Below are 18,227 nucleotides of genomic sequence, written 5' to 3'. Positions count from 1 at the left end.
TCCCCAGCGTTACAGCCCCAAGCGCCCCCGCCCAAGGCCCTCAGGATAGGTGAAGAGCCCGCAGGTGGGCGTGGGCCGCCGTACACAACAAGGCCCCGCCTCCCCACGCTCCGCAGCTCCGCCCCTGAGCCCCTCCCCCCAGCACCTGGTGCTGAGCCCCCCCTGTGCCAGCCGGACACCGCCCCCAGGGCCTGCCTTCAAGGCGTGTCGGCCCGTGGTCGGGGCAAGCAGGACGACGTGTGCATCCTTAGTCCCAGAGCCCGCGCTGTGAGGACAGCAGAAGAGGGGGCTCCAGGGTCGAGCCGTGCTGGAGGCAGGGGCGGGAGGAGAGCGGGAGGAGGTGCGGCCACTCGGAGAGGCTGTGATTTGGGCCCCAGCAAAGGCGCGGAGAGTGCAGGTGTAAGAGGATGGGCCGCGGGGAGCCAAAGACTGAACACACACGGGCGGGCTGAGCGAGGAGACCGAGGAGAGGGCCGTCTGCGATGTTTCTGGCCGGGTCAGAAGTGGCTAGTGGGGACCTGGTGCAGGCTGGACACTTGCCCGGAACCACGGAGTGCTCCCCCCCACCCCGCGCCGGCAGGCGTGCCCTCTCCCCTTACATCACCTGTCAAATTCCTCCATCTCCTGCAAGCCAAAGTCACAAATGGTGCCGCCTCCTGGAAGCCTTCCGGATTCCTCCCATGAAATTCCTGGCTCCTTCCTCTGTGCTCTCCCCACCTATGTCAGAGCGACACAGGGCTCTGAGTGTCCCTGCAGGGCTCTGCTCTTACTCCACGCCCCCCACTGTAGATTCAGGCACCCTCGGTCTCCTGACAGATTCAACCCAAGCCTTCCGCGCTAAGTTGGAAACACCCTAAGGTTTGGGGATTCGCCCACGTGCTCATCTCGGCAGACTGCGGCCACCCTCAGGTGGTGGGGGTGGCGGGGCTGTCCTGGCCAGGACGTGTTTGCCGCGATCTGTACACAGAGGCCCTGCCTGTGCCAAGCGCTCCTCAGCTGAAGTCATGGAGACCCTCAGGCCCTCCCAGACTCCAGGCCCGAGGTTCACCTTCCCCACCCTTCTGGGCTCCGGGTGAGGATTGGTAGACCACTGCGGGTCCAGGGGCCGATCTCTAGTGGTAAAGAACCCCCCACCCAACCCTCAAACCCCCTTCGTAATAATAACAGCAACCAGTGAGGCCGAAGAGCAGGACCCCACAGCCTCCTGCAGTCTCCTGCAGTCTCTTCCCCACTCAAAAGCCTAGGGAGACTTTTATTTTTCACTTTTTTTTTGGTTGCGCCCATAGCATGCAGAAGTTCCCAGGCCAGGGATCAAACCCTGCCACAGCAGTGGTCCAAGCTGCTGCAGTGACAATGTCAGATCTTTAACCTAATATGCCACCAGGGAGCTCCCAAGGGAGACAAAATTTTTTTTTTTTCTTTTTAAGGCTGAACCTGCAACACGTGGAAGTTCCTGGGTGAGGGGTCTAATCAGAGCTGCAGCTGAGGTCTATGCCGCAGCCACAGAAGCACCAGATCCGAGCTGCATCTGTGATCTACACTGCTGCTTGCAGCAAGGCTGCATCCTCATACAGATATCATGACCTTAACCCACTGAGATACAGCAGGAACTCCTATTTTTATTTTATTTTCATTTTATTTTATTTTTGCTTTTTTTAGGGCTGCACCTGCCGCATATGGAGGTTCCCAGGCTAGGGGTTGAATCAGAGCTACAGCTGCGGGCCTACACCACAGCCACAGCAACACATGATCTGAGCTGCATCTGTGACCTACACCACAACTCATGGCAACGCCAGATCCTTAAGCCACTGAGCTAGGCCAGGGATTGAACCTGCAACCTCATGGTTCCTAGTCTGATTCATTTCCACTGCACCACAATGGAAGCTCTTTTATTTTTTCTTAACTTATTGTCTTTTGAGGGCCACACACATGGCATATGGAGGTTCCCGGGCTAGGGGTCTAATCAGAGCTGTAGCCGCCGGCCTACACCACAGCCACAGCCACAGCCACCCAGGATCTGAGCCACGTCTTGGACCTACACCATAGCTCACGGCAACGCTGGATCCTTTAACCCACTGAGGGAGGCCAGGGACCAAACCTGAAACCTCATGGTTCCTAGTTGGATTCGTTAACCACTGAGCCACAATGGGAACTCCTCACATTTTTATTATTATTTTTTAATGGCCGCACCCATGGCATATGGAAGTTCTAGGCCAGGGACTGAATCTGAGTGCAACTGTGGCAACACTGGATCCTTAACCCATTGCACCTGGCTGAGGATTGAATCCATGCCTCTGCAGCAACCGGAGCCACCGCAGTCAGGTTCTTAACCCGCTGTACCAGAGAGGGGACTCCCAAGGGAGACTTTAAAATGTAAACCACATCAGGTCACTCCTCAGTCTGATAAAATAACCCCCCAAAACGAGATCAGCAAAGACCATGATCTCCCTCCCTCCGGATCGCACCCCTATTACTCCTCCTCCCCCTGGCTCTGCTCTGCCACAATCTCCTGGTGCCTCAAACACCCCAGGCCTGCTCTGCCTCAGGGCATCTGCCCTTGCTGTTCCCTCTGCTGGAAAGCCCTTCCCCAACATCCCCACAGCTCCTGACTCAATTCCTGACCTCCTCAGAGAGTCCTTTCTCATCCCATCTTTCTGAAGCAGCACCCCTGACTCAGGCTCACCTTTTTCCTCATAGTACCTGTCCCTCCAGGTCTGCGACAGCAGCAGTAACAAATGCTCAGAACCATGAAGGTTTTGTATGTTGTTCCCTGCTCTGTTCCCCGGGCCTAGAACAGGATGGAGTAGGTGATTAATAAGTATTTGAGCCACAGCTGGAGGGGAGGAGGAGACAACTCTAAACCCTGCCCCGTCATAGATCAGACCCACAGATGCATCTGCAGGGTCCCCTCAAAACCTTGCAGGAACACCCGGCACGTCTCCGTGTGGGCAGCGAGCCTGCGCCCAGCACTCTGCCCCTGCCCCTGGGCCTCCCCTCCCCCTGGGCCACCTCACCCCGCCTTCGCCACTTGTGAGCTTCAGGCCAGGCCCACAGAAAGCTGTCCAGGAGCCAGCTGTCATCGCCCCCCAGCCTTGGACCTTCCTACCCCTAGTTTTGTAGGAATAGGGGGTGGGGGGGACAAGGAGGAGCCATGAGCTTCCCTCGACAGCAAGGGAAGAGGAGCAGAGAGGAGCAGTTCCCCTCACCCCCGGTAGCCCCAACCTTGTGGGGTCCGAGGATGAGATGCTCTCTCTGAGCGGCCAAGTGGCTCACTTGCTGCCTGCTGGTGCCCAGGAGCTGCTGGCTGGCCCCACCCAGGAGGCAACGGGGCAGGGGGCGGCCCGGAGACCCCCTCCAGCCCAGGTGTGGCTGGCAGCGGGTCTGGGGGTCCATTAGGAAGGGGGAAGGCAGAGAGGAGTCTATGCGCAACCAGGGAGCCCACAGGCCTCCCTCCACAGCTCCCCCTTCCCAACAGCTGAGACTCTGGGAGGAAGTAATCAGGGCACAGGTGAGTCATATGGTCACAAGGCTGCTCCCGGCTGACTCAGGGGACAGTCCAGATGGGCCCTTCCACCAGCTCCACCTCAGAGCCTGAGTCAAGGATTCCAGGGGTGGGGGTTGACCGGGAAGCCCAGGAGAAAAAGAAGCCCCAGCCCACTTGTGAATCACTACCTTCTCCAGGTCTCCCCCCACCCCCCGCCCCAGCGGCTGGCCGGGACCCCCCATCCTCACTAGGCTGGGCAGGGCTGCGGCAGGAGGCCAGGTTGCTGGAGTTCCCTCCCCCAACCCCAAGCAAGGCCATCCGCCCACCCGAGAGCTGTTGGGACCAATCACAGTAATAATTCAGAGTGGCTGCCTGCTCTGACACTGAACTTCAGCTCTGCCACAGGCCAAGGGCTAGACCCAGAGGGGGCCCCACGGGGAAGCCAGGCCAGCTTCTGTGCACAGCAGTTGTGCTGATAGGAGTCGGGCAGGCGATGCGAGCTCTCGCACGTGTGTGGAGACTCAGGGCCTGGACCAGCGGGGGACCAAAGGCACCAGGGTCCTACCAGGAGCCAGCAGGACCTCCAGGTGTCTAAGCTGGGCAGGGCCCACCCTCCCACTGGATCCCAACAAAGCCAGGTTGCTTCTGGGCCTGGGCAGACCTGGGCCCTCCAGATGCCTCCACCCAGATCCCCAGAGGTGCCTGGCACTGCGCCTGGCAGGGACCCCTCACCTGCCCCCAGCCCAGCCTGAGGCAGGTTCCCATGGCCCCAGGGCTGCTTTCCTGGCTTTGTCCCTGTACTGGCTGGGCAGGGACTTCCTGTAAGGAGAATTCCCGGATCCTCCCTCTGAGGAACTTAGGCAGGAGGGGCAGGTCTTGTGGCCGCAAGGCTCCCCGCCCCCAGGCCAGGTGCACCAAACCTGGGCCACTAGACTCGATGGAGACCCTGCAGGAACTGAGCTTGTCCCCAGGTTGTGGGTGGGGGCGGGGCCCAGACAGGCAGCCAAGGAGGCCAAAGTCAAACAGTTTTATTTGAACATCCCAGGCCTGGGTCTGATAGGTGGGGAGAGTATGCTGTGCAGGCCCACCCTGCAGACACAGGAACACCATGTATCTTAAGACCCCTTGGCCCCAGGGCTCTCTGACCAGCCCTGTGAGGAGGGGCGACATTCCCCAGGGCAGCGGTTTGGGGTAGGGCAGGCACGGCAGCCCCAGCTTCACTCTGGAAGCCAGTTTTCCATCTCGTCCATCTCGTCCAGGAGCAGGTGCTGGGGGCAGAGCCAGGAAGGAAGATGCCTTGGCCTCCCTGGGCTCCCCCTCCCAGCTCAGCCTCCAGATCCTTCCCAACTTCCCCAAGACAAGCGCCCCAAGGCCACCTCCCCAGGCCCTTCCCCAGGTGCCCACAGTGGCCCGTCCCTGCCCTGCGGGCCCACCTGCCCTGCACCGCTTCCCCCGCAGGGGACAGAGGTGCCCTTCTCCCTCCAGCCTGGGGTCCCCTCCCTCACCTCTGTCCTGGAAGCCGCACCAAGGGGGCTCCGCACCCTGCCCTCCAGCCTGGGGTGCTGCTTCCGCTGCCTCAGCATCCTGCCCCCAGGTCCCCAGCATTCCCCAAAGGCTGGGAGGTGGCTTCCTTCCCCCTCCACTTGGTGTCCCTGGGGGCAGATAAGGAGAGAGTGGAGGTGCTGATGAGGCCAGACCCTCGAAACACCCACAGGAGGAAGACATTCTTGAGGCTGCTCTGTCCCCAAGCCAGGACTGCACCTGGCTCCCACCTGCCACCCAGAAACTCCCTGGGGGTCCTCAGGGCTTCTCAGGCTACCCCAGGACTGGAGGCCCTAGACAGGTCAGCTGGGGGTCGGGGGGCTGTTTTGGAGGGGGGAGGGGGGAGAGATCCCTTTGGCAGGAAGAGGCAAAAGCAGGAGTCCTGCCAAGCCACAACCTGCGTGGCTTTAGGGTGAGGTGGCCACCCTGTGACACGGCAGGCAGATGATGGGAGGGCTGCCTGCCGGTGCCTGGTAGGCAAGTATTTCTGATGTGCGCAACCCCCAGAGGGTGGATGTGACCCCTAACCCTGGAGTGTCCTTGAGGTTGCCAGTCATTCTTCAGCTCTTCTGATCCTCCAACAATCCCCTTTTCCGGTAAAGAAACCAAACCACAGGAAGTTCCTGTCATGGCTCAGAGGTAATGAACCTGACTAGTATTCATGAGGATTCGGGTTCCATCCCTGGCCTCGCTCAGTGGGTTAAGGATCTGGCATTGCCGTGAGCTGGGATCCCAGACATGGCTCAGATCCCGAGTTGCTGTGGCTGTGGCTGTGGCATAGGCTAGTGGCTACAGTTCCGACTGGACCCCTAGCCTGGGAACCTCCATATGCCGTGGGTGCGGCCATTAAAAAAAAAAAAAAAAGGAAAGAAACGAAGTCACAGGGCAAGTTGGTGCCAGAGCAGGGACTTGGCTAAAGACTTTGCCCCTTCCTTTGTGAACTACACAGACTGGCAGGGGCCAAAGCCCGCTGAACGATAGGATGAGCTGAAGAACGAATAGAAATTTTACCAAAGGACACGGAGGCATTTTTCATCAACAGAAGCTGGGATGGGCCAGTGTCAAGGAGGGTGGGCTGAAAGGTCCTTGGGGTGACCCAGTGGGGAACTCCCAAGCACCTGCGTGTATTCGCAGGCATGGGCACAGGCGTCAACCGGACAGAAAACAGAAGAGCAACATTAAGACAGATGCGCAGGAAAGCCACGAAGACACCTGGACAAAGCCCATTGTGGAGCTGAGGGAACAGGCCACACAGCCAGTGGGTGGCAGGGAAGCTTTAAAAGCAGACCCGTGGACCCCAGGCCAAGTGAGTGACTGATGGAGAGCTGTGCATGCCAGGGCCACCCAGAAGGAACCAGTCCAGAGGCCTGAGGAGGTGGGAGGCCTCCTGCCCACTTCCCCAGGGCCCTCAGCGGGCTGTGGGCTCCGAGGGGCCAAATACCTGGCTGTCCACAATGCCCGCCTCCTCCAGAGTGACTTCTGGCTGGGCCAGCAGCTCCCAGCCCTCGGGGCTGTCTGTCTTCCAGAGGCGGGACTCCCGCTGTACTACCAGAAGCTTCTTTAACTCTGACTCCACAAAACCTGAGAGCAGAGAGCTCAGCATGGGGCAGGTAGGAGTGGGGGAAGGAAGAGGACATGGCTCCAGCTCCCTCATCTCCAGCCAGACCTCCACTTTCCCACTGCCCTGCCTGCCCCAGGAAACTCACTTCCCATGGCTCCCTCTGGCTGCATGAGTCTCTTTCCTTGCCTCCCCGGGTGTGTGGGTAACATCTGTCCACCTGCCCCCACAACCCTTCCAGCCACTGATTCGGGAGCATGTATCTGGAACAACCCAAACTGCCTGGGTTCCTGTGTCAGCTCTGCCACTTACTAGCTGTGTGTTCTTGGACAAGCTACTTAGCCTCTCTGTACCCCATTTTCCTTACAGTGAAGTGAAGACCATAACAGGACCTACCTAAAAGTTAAAATACATTACTTCATGGAGAGTGCTTGGAATAGAGTCCGGCCCACAGTACTGGCTATAATCAGCAAGGGCGCTGCAATGGGACAGGGGGCCTTCTGGGGCACTGTCACAGCAGTGCATGCATGATGAGAGAACCACGGACAGAGGTGGCTACTGGAGTCAGGATTCCCAGCTGGGGAAGTGTGGTGCTCAAAGAGCCACAGCCCTAGTCACAACCCATCCCACTCCCCACCACTCCCTACCCAAACCCTGAGAGAGGAGGACCCCAGGCAGCCCTAGGTGGACCTCCAGACGCTGCACACCTGTCCCCCGGCCCCGGTGGTCATCTTAGGTCCTCTGCTACCACCTGGTGGTAGGAACCGGTATCGCACCCACGAGCCGCGGCCACAGAGGGCCGTCTGGGAGCTGTTTGGATGGGCTGGGGGCACCACTCTTGCCTACTGTATCTGACGATCTAAAAGCCTTACGCAGCGGCGACGGGAGGGTGACGATGCCTGGGACACAGAGCTTGAAGGAACTGTCCTCGTCCTCCATTTCCTCCTCCATGTCTTTGTCCTCCTGGGGCGAGCCTTCCTTGAGAGGAAACTGAGGGTGTGCCAGGGGCTGAGCAGGTGAGGAGGGGGTCCCCAAGTCCAGCTCCACCCCCACCCCCACCCTGACCTTAAACAGAAAGCAGGCAGGATGGCAGCTCTCAGAAGGTCCCCCACCCCCACCCTAGCCAGCTGCACAGACCTTGGTCATGGCTGACTTCTGAAGCTGCTTGTACAAGCTGAGGAGGCGGCTCCATGGCGTTGCCCCCACCTTCGAGGAGGCCAGCCTGAGTTCTCCTGTGGAGGGGTGGTGGTCACTGACACGTGGACAGAAGTGAGAGGCAGCCCAGGCCTGGCCCAGGTCACAGAGGGATGAGGAGGGCTGAGCTGAGGGTGTGGTTTCCCTATTTTCTTAAGCAAACACCTGCTGTGTGCCAGGCACAGTTCTGGGCGCTTCTCAGAGAACTTCTCATTTGATCCTTGCAGCTGCCTGCTGAAATAAGCAGTTCTAGTCCCATTTTACAGATGAGGAAACTGAGGCACAGAAAAGCTGAGCGACTTGCTGCCATCACACAGCTTGGCCTAGTGGCGCTGGGACTCAGACCCAGGCCGCCTTCCTCTGGCCTTCCCTCAGATTGCTCCTGCCCTTCTGGGCCCTGTGCCCAGAGGAGTCAATTCTGTCCATGTCTGGTACCTCCCCTGCCTGTGGCCGCCACACTCACCGTCAAGCAGACACTCCTCCTCCTCTCTGGCCAAGGCCTTGGGGCTGACCTCCAGTGGCCCCGCAGCCCTCTGCAGGCATCCTTGATCCACCTCCAAGGCTTGGGCAAAGCGGCCCCTGATCCCAAAGCACAGTCAGGTGGAAGTGGCAGGTGCAGCCCAGAGATGCGGTGGAAGCCCCCCTAACCCCCCACCCCAAGGTTCTCCCACAGGCCCCACTTAGCCTACTCCCCCCTCCTGCACAGCCCTCTGGGGTCCATCAGAGAGATGACGATGCTCCCCCAAAGTAAAGGGAGGGGCGCCAAGTCCAAGTGAACTTGGAAACCAGAAGAAGGGGGAGGGGAGACAGGGAAGGGGGCCCATAAAGGAGCTGGGGAGCACTGGGACCCTGCTCACCCTACACACACCCTTCCCAGGGCCCGGCCTGTCCTCCTGTCCTTTGGGGACCTCCATCCCCAAGCCCTCACTGGTGGAGGACCCAGTCTGCTTCCCCACCCCCACCTCTCCAGTCCTTCTCCCATTCGGACCCTCCCAGCTCAGGCCCACACCCTCCCTTCTGCCTTCCAGGAGGCTCCCAGGTCCCTGCTGCCCAGAGCCCACCTCTCACCTGTCTGAGGTCCCCGTGTCCCCCAAGGCCGCGCCTGCCACCTCCTCCTCTTCCCTTTCGTCCATCTCAGACAGGCTGCCCAGCGCCTCCTGGCCTCCTCTGCGTGGATCTGACCTTACTTCTACACCCCGGGCCACCACCCTCAGGACCTGCACAGGGGTGGGGGTCTGGGCCCCCGCATCCCCTAGCTCCAGCCCCGAGGGACTAGTTCGTGGCAGGGCCACAGCGAGGGTACAGGGCAGCGAGGCAGGTGGCCAGGATTCCTTCTGCCCCGCTGCTCCGTGACAGCCAGTCATCAGGGGGGTGGCGTCCTGCTCTTGCAAGGGGCACGGCTGACCCCCCACCAGGGCCTGGTCTGAGCTCTCTGGGCTGCCCTTGCCCCCCACCAGGCTACGGAAAAGGCGGAACATGGACGAGCGGCCCAGATTATGGGCCCGAGGGGTTGGGGCTGGGGCCTCCATCCTGAAGGGGACCTGACTCAAGAGGGAAGGGCCGCAGCAGCTACTGGGACCAACTGCTTAAGAACAGAGGGGGTTGGAAACTTCCCAGAGTTCTAGAAGGCGAAGGCGGGTTGGGGGTGGGGGCAGAGTGTGCCCGGGGGTGGGGGTGGGGGTGTCAATGCAGCACCCCGAGGGTGGGGGTTGGCGAGGCTCCAGGAGACGCAGAGGTGGGGACCCCAACTCTGAGAATGGGGCACACAGCTCTCCCCACAGCCTGTCCTCCTCTGGCTGTGGCTGCTGGTCCAGGAGGGTGGGAGTGTGTGTCCTCCCACCCCTCCCTTCACAACCAGTCTCATCGGCCCTCTGCATGTCCACGTCTACCTGCCTATCACCTGCAGGGTTTCTACCTCTGCAGCCATCGAGGAGCTTGGTACACAGGCCTCAACTGTACGTGGAACTTCAATCTTTTTTTTTTTTTTTTTTTTTTTTTTAGGGCCGTACCTGTGGCACATGGAGGTTCCCAGGCTAGGGGTTGAATCGGAGCTGCAGCTGCTGGCCTATGCCACAGCCCCAGCAATGCAGGATCCTTAGCCCACTGAGCAAGGCCAGGGATCAAACCCACATACTCATGGATACTAGTCGGGTTCTTAACCTGCTGAGCCACAATGGGAACTCCGTGGAATCTCAATTTCATCTTATTATGCCCATGGCACTTACATGTCTGATTATAAACCCCGCTCAGTGACCTTGGCGGAGGTTCCTTAAAGCAGCCGAGTCCCAGTTCGTTCATCTGTAAAATGGATGTGGTCACCGCACCTACTTCCAAGGGTGGTTGAGACTGTTCAGTGAGGATGGTTTAAAGTGCCCAGCACTGGAGTTCCCGTCGTGGCGCAGTGGTTAACGAATCCGACTAGGAACCATGAGGTTGTGGGTTTGATCCCTGCCCTTGCTCAGTAGGTTAAGGATCCGGCATTGCCGTGACCTGTGGTGTAGGTTGCAGACGCGGCTTGGATCCCGTGTTGCTGTGGCTCTGTCCTAGGCCAGTGGCTACAGCTCCGATTGGACCCCTAGCCTGGGAACCTCCATATGCCGTGGGAGCGGCCCAAGAAATAGCAAAAAGACGAAAAAAAAATAAAAAAAAATAAAAAAATAAAGTGCCCAGCACACAGCAGGGCTTCACAAACCTCACCAGCCTGGCTTTCTTGCTGATACCGACGGACAGAAGTGGGGCAAGATCAAGGAGGAGGACAGGGAACCCGGGTGGGAAAAGCCGTGGGTGGGGACACTCGGCAGGGGTGGGAGCCGCGCTCTCCGCCCTGAGCCCAGCCCCAGCCCCGTGCTGCAGGCTTCAGCGGCTGCATCCGGCGGCCGCAGAGCAACTTCCTCTAGAGGGAGCTGATTGGAGCGGGAGCCGCCGGCACCTCTATGATCGCCAAAGCCTCGCGGGTCCCGAAGGCCGCGCTGGGACCAGCCCAGGCTGCATCCTGACACCAGGAACTCACTGGCGCCCGTCTCTGGAGGCCGAGCCTGGGTACCTTACCCTGGGAGTGGCCACTGGCCACTGGGATCACCGGCCTCCGCCCTGCTGAGCCAACCCAGGCCTGGGCCAGGGTCTGGGCAGGTAAGCCGGGAGGGTCCCGCCTGTGCTCCCCACGCCTGGGAGCTCCGGGCCGGGGGTAGGTGAGGGAGGCAGGGGGCTGGGGGGGGAAGGCCTCAGGCTCCCCCCAACCCCCGGGACTCCACCGAGCCCTGTTCGGGGCCTGATCCACCCGGGGCTCCCTCTGGCCACCCCTCAGGCAGCTTCCCCTCTCACCCTGGCCCTAGGGGCCCGAGAATCGGGTGTCAAAGAACCAGGCTCTTTAGCAGTCTGGGGGATGGGGGGGGAGGTCAGAGCCAAGGTCAAGGGCACGGGGAGAACTTACAGCCTCCCTGCTGCCCCAGGAGACCTAAGAGCGGTCTAGAGTCAGGCACCTCCCCTGGGGAAGCATCCTGGCCACCCTCCTCCCCTGGGCAGACCCCACAAGTGGGGAACTCAGAGTACCAGGAAGTCAGGTGCTTGGAGGGGGCAGGGGTAGACCCAGATCAGCAAGGCCTGGGGCCTTGGGGCTGCTCTGAGGCGCCAACTTCTCCCCAGCTCTGAGCCCGAGGGTGGCAGGGGTGCTGTCAGCATCCTCCAGCCCTGCAGTCCTGGGGGCACCAAGGGAGCCAGAAGGGCACCTTGTTCAGGAGGAGGCTGCTGGGATGGGTGCATGCCAGGCCAAGGTCGGTCTTCCCCAGGTGGCACTGGGTGGAGGAGGGGAGGCACAGGTGGTCCGGACCGTCCCCACCCTTCTTTCTGCTGCTTTCGAAAGTAGCCCCAGGCCTGAGAGGGAGGGGTGGGCGGGGAGGGTGCACTGACTGGTCCTCCCAGGGAGCTGGCCCAGGGTAGGGAGGGGCCTCCCTGGGGCGGGAGGAGGGACCTCTGCCTGGGTGATGGAGGCAGCTTTGGGGTGGAGGGAAGTGAAGGGGTGCAAACTGAAAGTGAAACAGCTCATGTCCAGGAAATACTCCCTCTGCAGAGGGTTTACAGAGCAGCCCAGGCAGCAGCCAGAACTGGGTGAAAAAGGAGAGTAGGGGCTGGAGACCCAAGGGCAAGGGGTGCATGTAGTTTTCTCAACTCCCCGTGAGAAGGGAGTGGGAAGAGCACAGGCAAACGGGGAAGCTGCCTTGGAAAGGACACTCTCTGAGGTCCATAAACTGGGAAATAAATCCGAGGAGTTCCCGTCATGGTTTAGCGGTTAATGAACCCGACTACTATCCGTCAGGACACGGGTTCGATCCCTGGCCTTGCTCAGGGGGTTCCGAAACGAGTGTTGAGTGGAGGATGGGCTCCTGGAAGCTCAGACAACCAACCGGACTCCTGGACTAGCACGTGGCCTTGGCACTGACTTCTCTGTGCCTCATTCTTCCCACCTGGAAAGTGGGTATGACCGTGCTTACCCTGTGGCTAGGTCAATTTGCTCTGTGTCCGGCACCCTGGGGAGGACTCCTCTGTACGTGCTGGAAGTTTACCACAGGCACTCAGGAGGGTTTGCGGCTCACAGGCCTGACATGGAAAACAGGTGTGTTCTGACTGGCCAAGGGGAAGTGGGACCTGCAGGGCTGGCCTTCATGGGTCACTGGCTGGAAGGTGGCAAGTCTGCCGTAGGCGTGTGCTGGGGAGGGAGCAGCAGAAGGAACCTCAGCCTCTGAAATTCACCTCACGGGCCCAGGAGTGGGGTGAAACACGACCAGAGACCCACCCCTCCCGGGGCTGACCCCGGGGTGGGAATCTTGGCCGCTGGCCTTTCCCAACCCCGCCTCCCTTGAAGAACTGCCAGGAAAATACTCAGCAAGTGCTTAGGGCAGGGGGGCCTTCCGGAAGTGGGCCCTCCCTCTGGGCAGCTCTGACCCCATCTCTGCTCTCTCACCCCTCCCCAGGACCTGAGAGATGGCGTCCGGCCAAGGCCCAGGCCCCCCCAGGCAGGGCTGTGGAGAGCCCGACCCCTCGTCCACATCAGGTAAGGATCTTGCTGCCTCTCACCCATCCCATAACCGCCAGGGCCATGTGTGAGGATGGAGAGGCCAGGCAGGACTTAAAGCAGGCTCGCCTGCCCCTGAATACTCACCTGGGATACGCTGCAAAGCATCTCCCACCCAGCGCAGTTGCCCGTGGGCTCAGAAGCCAAGTGCACACCAGGTTAAGCCCAGGGGCGGGGTGGGGTGGGGGCAATGGCAGCTGGAAAGGGCCAGGGAGTGAGCAGGAGGGCCCAGTGCCACCAGGGCAGTGGGTAGAGGGGGCAGTGGGAGAAATTAAGCTGAACTCCTCACCAAGTCAGCCCTCACAGGGATAGGGACTGTCCCACTCCGGGAGGAGATCAGGTGGCCGCCCCTCCTCCCTCTGCCCAAGGGCCACCCACCACAGGCCATCCTCTGGACTCTGGGCTCAGTCCCAGCCCTGCCACTGCTGCCCAATGAGACATTTCTGGGCTAGAGTCTCACATTTGTTCTCCATGTTCCCTAAGCCGTGAGTGAGGGACCCTGTTGGCTGGGGTAACATCCTGGCTGCACTGCTGGCTCCAGCTGTGTGACCTCGTCCAGTTACCTAAACACTTGGGGTTCCCTATCTGTAAACTGGGGATCGCCCACCGCACAAGGCTGTGAGGAGTAAAAGGCCAGCGTGAGCTCTAGAGGTTAACTAGAGACCACTCGGGGACACTTCTGTCCACAGGCAGAGTGAACCAACCGTCCCCAAAGCATCCCTCCCTGACTCTAGCTTTGGCTTTGATCCTCAGAGGAGCAGGTGGCCCGGGACACGGAGGAGGTTTTCCGCAGCTACGTTTTTCACCGCCATCAGCAGGAGCAGGAGGCCGAGGGGGCAGCTGCGCCCACCGACCCAGAGATGGTCACCCTGCCCCTAGAACCTAGCAGGTGAGCAGCAGCCCCTGGGCCCTCAGGGACACCTCTAGAGAGGTCGAGGCTCAAACGCAGCCCTGGGAGCTGAGCGACCTGGGGGGTTGGCGGGGGTCTTCCTTTCTCCCACTGCTGCACCTTTCTCATCTGGGCTTGCAGCCCCATCCGTCTCAGACCTTGTCCCTGGCCCTTGGCTCCCTGTCTGAGAACCCCATCAGGGCCTCAGCAGGCCAGGGTGCACAGGGCCAGAGGCATCTTGGGCAGAAGCCCTTTGCCGTGAGCCCAGGGCCTGGGACTGCCTGTCTGCCAGCCAGCTCACCTGCTGCCTCACCTTCCTCCAGCACCATGGGGCAGGTAGGCCGCCAGCTCGCCATCATTGGGGATGACATCAACCGGCGATACGACTCGGAATTCCAGGCCATGCTGCAGCACCTGCAGCCGACAGCGGAAAACGCCTATGAGTACTTCACCAAGATCGCCTCCAGGTAGCTCTGGCCACCACCCCTGCCGAGCCAGAGCCATCACCAACACACTGGGCCCTGCCCCTGGGGGCATACCCGCTCCTTGTTGTCAGGATATGTGCTCACTGTCCTGTCTGCTCACTCACGTGTGGTCTGGGCCCAGATGCCTGATCTTTGGTGCATAAGGTCACAGCCCTTGAGCTCACAGCCTGTGAGCTCTGCTTAGGTCAGGACTGTAGAGGGCTTGGGTGGGACTGTCCCCAAAGCTCCCCAGAAGGACATAGCTGTCCTTCTGATTTGGACCCATGACATACCAAAGATGGTAAGATTGGAGTTCCCGTCGTGGCTCAGCAGTAACGAACCCGTCTAGTATCCATGAGGACGCAGGTTCGATCCCTGGCCTTGCTCAGTGGGTTAAGGACCCAGTGTTGCCGTGAGCTGTGGTGTAGGCCGCAGATATGGCTCAGATCTGGTGTTGCTGTAGCAGTGGTGTAGGCCAGCAGCTGCAGCTCCAATTTGACCCCTAGCCTGGGAAATCCCATATGCCCATGTGCGGCTCTAAAAAGCCAAAAAAGAAAAGATGGTAAGGTTGCTAGTCCTAGAAATGGTGTCCAGATGCTGTCCTCTGGCATTGGACAAGCCATCTGCAGTGGCTAAAGGGACCAACTGCCTGCATCACATCTTGGCTGTGCCATCTACTGGCTTTGGGCAACTTTCTAGCCTGTAGTTTTCTGGTCCATAAGATAGGGGGACTCTTCTGAGAAGAGTGTCTACACTCAAAGGCATTAGCTGTTATTAGCATCTGGGGTAAGGAGGTTCATCTCAGGTAGATTTAAGGCTGAGAGAAGGCAGGAGTAGGCAACAGCTGCAGAATTAGTGCTCAGAGCTGACACATCCTGCCCGTGTCCTCAGAAGCCACCACCCACTCTGCTGTGAGTCTGGGACCTGTCCTAACTCCTCTTCTATCCTTTCTCTCTGCTGTCCCTCGGGCTGCCAGGCCACAGCAACGCCCACAGGTAATCTCCCTGCGGCCTCTGTCCGCTCGCTCTGCCCTGTGCTCTGTGCCCTCCATGTCCCCAACCCCGGAGCTGCACCCCAACAGCAGCATCTGCTCACCTGCCCTCTGAGCTTCCTCCTCCCACAGAGACACAGGCTCTTCCCAAATCGAGGTCAGGCTCAGCCGTTCTGCTTTCCAGCCGGGGGAGGGGATGAGGTCCCAGGGGTGAGAGGGGAAGCAGGCCGGAGGGCTTTCTGGGGGTCCCCGCTGATTGTATCCATGCTCTGCCTGCAGCCTGTTCGAGAGTGGCATCAACTGGGGCCGAGTGGTGGCTCTTCTGGGCTTTGGCTACCGCCTGGCCCTGTACGTCTACCAGAGGGGCCTGACCGGCTTCCTAGGCCAGGTGACCCGCTTTGTGGCCGACTTCATGCTGCATCACTGCATCGCCCGGTGGATTGCGCAGAGGGGTGGCTGGGTGAGTGTCTGGGTGTTGAAGCCACCCCAGCCCCAGTCCCAGCCCCGCCCTGCTGCCCACCCCCCTCTGACCACTCTATCTCTCCTGGCAGGTGGCAGCCCTGGATTTGGGAAACGGCCCCATCCGGAACGTGCTGCTAGTTCTGGCTGTGGTTTTGCTGGGCCAGTTTGTGGTACGCAGATTCTTCAGGTCATGACTCCCAGAGGGGCCCTTTGGGGTCCTGAGACCCCTTTATGGACTTTGGCCCAGCCTTCTCCCCTCCCCTCCTCCCCTGCAGGGGTCCCCCCGCAAGAGTACAGGAGCTTTAGCAAGTGGGCACCCCAGCATTGGAGGCCCCCATGAAGGAGTCGGTCAGGCTGCAGGGGTGCCCCATCATTGTGTGGTGCTAATGGGCCCCTCTCAGAGGGGCTGTGACCCCTCCCCTAGCCCATCTGCTGGGCGTGGAGAGATTGATAACTTGGGGGATAGGCCAGGAGCCACTTCTCCCCAAGGAGTTTTAGCTTTTCCTGATACCCTTGGGAGGACAGCCCATCCCCAGCACTCTGCCCAAGGCTAGGATGGCTGGGGGGGTGGGGGGCGGCAGCAGCTCTGCCCCAGGATTCAGCCCTTTGGGAAGGTCAGAGCTTGAGAGCTGGGCCTGGAGCCCAGGCCCTTCCTGAACATCATATTCTCTGGGAACAGGACTGGTGGAGGGTGGGGGGCGGGGAGGTGCTGCTGGACTTCCCCTCTCCCCCCACCCCCCCACCCCACATTGCCACTGCAGTTGGACTCAGGGATTCTGGGGCGGGGGTGCAGACCAGAGCTGTCTGAAGTCCTCCATCAGCTCCTGCCAAGCCTGCCTCTTGAGGTCCTCCCCGTCCCCTATCCTCACCTGTTCCTACTTGCTCCCACCCCATTCACTACAAATGAAGTTACCCCGTCCCCATCACCCCAGCTAAAGCAGGCAGGGGTCTTGGGTGCTGCAGTCCTGAGGACGGGCCTTGCTCAGACTGCAGGGTTTAGGTTTGTTACTATCAGGGAAAGGGGTAGGGAGCTCATCTTGAGGGCTGTGAACACCACTAGGAACCCTGGGGTTGGGACCCTCCCTTGTGGCCAGGGCACTGTGTAATCGGGGGTGTGGCTAGAGGAACTGTGAACTTGAACTCGACCCCCAATCTCCACCTGCCACACTGCACACCTGCTTAAGCCCCTGGCGTGGGGAGCAGGCTGTCTACCTTGCACTGCAGGGGTTTGGAGGTGGCGGGGAAGGAGTTCTTGATTATACTAAATGCAGGGAGGGGGTGCAGTTGGAGAGGGCTGGCCACTGCCCACCCTCTGAGTGTATCTGAAAATAAACTGCAACCCCCCCACTCCCGTTTGATCATTTGTCTCCTGGGCTACCCCTCTCTCCAGTCAGACTGGCTTGGGGGAACCTGGGCATGGCTGGCTCTCACCTGGTTTAGTGAGAATAAAGTCTCATCTTGGGCCTCCAGGATCCCCTGGAGGGCTGGGCAAGCTTCTCCAGCCCCCCAGAAGGCCCCTCTCCTCTTCTCTGGCCTCTTCTCAGTCACTCCCCTCATCTCTTTGGGTTCCAGGCAAGTTTCCCACCCCCACAGAAGTCATGGGTCTCCAAACTGCTAGGCTCTGGCAGCAGAGCCCATGGAGGGGCTGCACCTGCCTGGGGACCCCCACAGGCCTGGCCTGACTTCCTCCTCGCTTCAGGGGACCACCAGTCACGCTTGTCTCCTGCTGGGACAGTGTCCCCCACAGCTCACACACAGGGCTTTTCATTCTAGTTCTGTGCTGCACGGGAGTCCCTGTGGGGACTGAGCCAGGGGGATAAAAATAACAAGCATGGGGGCGTTTAGATGTTCCAAAATCGACAAAGTCTTTCCAGCCCGGGGCACTCTGTTTTCTGACACCCTTCCAGAACGGTCACATGGAAGGCCTAAAGCACTCGGGCTTCTCTTTCACTCCCCTGACCCCTGGTGGCGTCTTGCCAGTCTCCTGGGCCCTCCACCCAAGTTTTCGGAGTCCTAGCAGTTCCAGGGAGAGGGCCCTGCAGCCGTGGTGGCCACAGGACCCCCAGCGCCACCCCACAATCTGCTGCCGTTAAAGTTCTAGACAACATTTATGGGACACACTACGTGCCGGGCTTTCTGCCGAGAACTGATCACACATGCCCAACCAGCAGGCCTTGCGGCTGGTGATCGGCGGGGGCCCTCAAACTCCCACTTTACAGATAAGGAAACTGAGGTACCTGCCCAGAGTCATCAGATGGGAAGGGTGGGGAGCTGGCCCTTGCCGCCAGGATACTGGCTCGAGGTCAGGCCGGAGAGGTGGGGGCTGGAGCGGTTAGTCTCCAGCCCGTCCTCGCGCTGGGGGATGGGGGGGCGCCCATCAGCCCGGCGGTCAGTTACCGCGCGACCGCGCTGAGGAGGGCGGGAGTGGGGCGGGCCGCCCGGGTCCAAGATGGCCGCCGCGGCGTCGAGCGCTCTCTTGTGGGCGGAGCCTCGCGTCCCCTCCACTCCCTCCCGGCGGGGCCTGGAAAGGGGCGGTTGGGGAGTGGCTGGACCTGTGGCCTCTGCCTTGTAGGAA

At 60.4% G+C, this 18,227-nt stretch overlaps 2 protein-coding genes and 1 long non-coding RNA gene across 7 annotated transcripts; 1 reads left to right on the top strand and 2 right to left on the bottom strand.

The window, feature by feature from the left end:
- On the bottom strand, window positions 4,498–9,801 carry LOC100156231 (gametogenetin-binding protein 1-like). Of its 2 annotated transcripts, none has more exons than XM_005665887.3 (7): window positions 8,847–9,799; window positions 8,242–8,357; window positions 7,722–7,816; window positions 7,457–7,574; window positions 6,468–6,607; window positions 4,990–5,136; window positions 4,498–4,752 (listed from the first exon to the last, which is right to left on the bottom strand). In XM_005665887.3, exons 1-7 carry the CDS (start codon window positions 9,305–9,307, stop codon window positions 4,702–4,704), a joined length of 1,128 nt encoding a protein of 375 aa, XP_005665944.1. In that variant the 5' UTR covers window positions 9,308–9,799; the 3' UTR covers window positions 4,498–4,701. The 2 variants fall into 2 exon arrangements, with proteins under 2 accessions (XP_005665944.1, XP_020954260.1); XM_021098601.1 differs by having other exon boundaries at window positions 4,502–4,752; window positions 7,457–7,562; window positions 8,847–9,801.
- On the bottom strand, window positions 10,373–18,027 carry LOC102162214. The gene is made up of 4 exons (XR_002345648.1): window positions 17,890–18,027; window positions 15,295–15,470; window positions 14,049–14,149; window positions 10,373–12,371 (listed from the first exon to the last, which is right to left on the bottom strand). It is a non-coding gene; the product is annotated as an uncharacterized LOC102162214 (long non-coding RNA).
- On the top strand, window positions 10,504–17,000 carry BAK1 (BCL2 antagonist/killer 1). Of its 4 annotated transcripts, none has more exons than XM_021098603.1 (7): window positions 10,504–10,907; window positions 12,746–12,825; window positions 13,600–13,735; window positions 14,059–14,202; window positions 15,176–15,194; window positions 15,470–15,650; window positions 15,742–17,000. In XM_021098603.1, exons 2-7 carry the CDS (start codon window positions 12,756–12,758, stop codon window positions 15,990–15,992), a joined length of 801 nt encoding a protein of 266 aa, XP_020954262.1. In that variant the 5' UTR covers window positions 10,504–10,907; window positions 12,746–12,755; the 3' UTR covers window positions 15,993–17,000. The 4 variants fall into 4 exon arrangements, with proteins under 4 accessions (XP_020954262.1, XP_001928182.1, XP_013833227.1 ...); XM_021098604.1 differs by lacking the exon at window positions 10,504–10,907 and adding an exon at window positions 12,248–12,387; XM_001928147.4 differs by lacking the exon at window positions 15,176–15,194 and having other exon boundaries at window positions 10,627–10,907; window positions 15,742–16,999.

This window comes from Sus scrofa, chromosome 7 (assembly GCF_000003025.6).
Source record: "Sus scrofa isolate TJ Tabasco breed Duroc chromosome 7, Sscrofa11.1, whole genome shotgun sequence".
Taxonomy (NCBI): Eukaryota; Metazoa; Chordata; class Mammalia; order Artiodactyla; family Suidae; genus Sus; species Sus scrofa.
The sequence above is the reverse complement of the archived record's forward strand: the minus strand, read 5'-3'. Positions and strand labels throughout refer to the sequence as shown.

Excerpts from the sequence above, each read along its gene's own strand:
- LOC100156231 (XM_005665887.3), bottom strand. The coding sequence starts at position 9,307 with ATGGAGGCCCCAGCCCCAACCCCTCGGGCCCATAATCTGGGCCGCTCG. Across the intron at positions 7,575-7,721 it reads AGAAGTCAGCCATGACCAAG|TTTCCTCTCAAGGAAGGCTC; the intron begins GTCTGTGCAGCT and ends GCACACCCTCAG. Across the intron at positions 6,608-7,456 it reads CACCCTCCCGTCGCCGCTGC|GTTTTGTGGAGTCAGAGTTA; the intron begins GTAAGGCTTTTA and ends CTCTGCTCTCAG.
- BAK1 (XM_021098603.1), top strand. The coding sequence starts at position 12,756 with ATGGCGTCCGGCCAAGGCCCAGGCCCCCCCAGGCAGGGCTGTGGAGAG. Across the intron at positions 13,736-14,058 it reads CTGCCCCTAGAACCTAGCAG|CACCATGGGGCAGGTAGGCC; the intron begins GTGAGCAGCAGC and ends ACCTTCCTCCAG. Across the intron at positions 15,651-15,741 it reads TTGCGCAGAGGGGTGGCTGG|GTGGCAGCCCTGGATTTGGG; the intron begins GTGAGTGTCTGG and ends CTCTCCTGGCAG.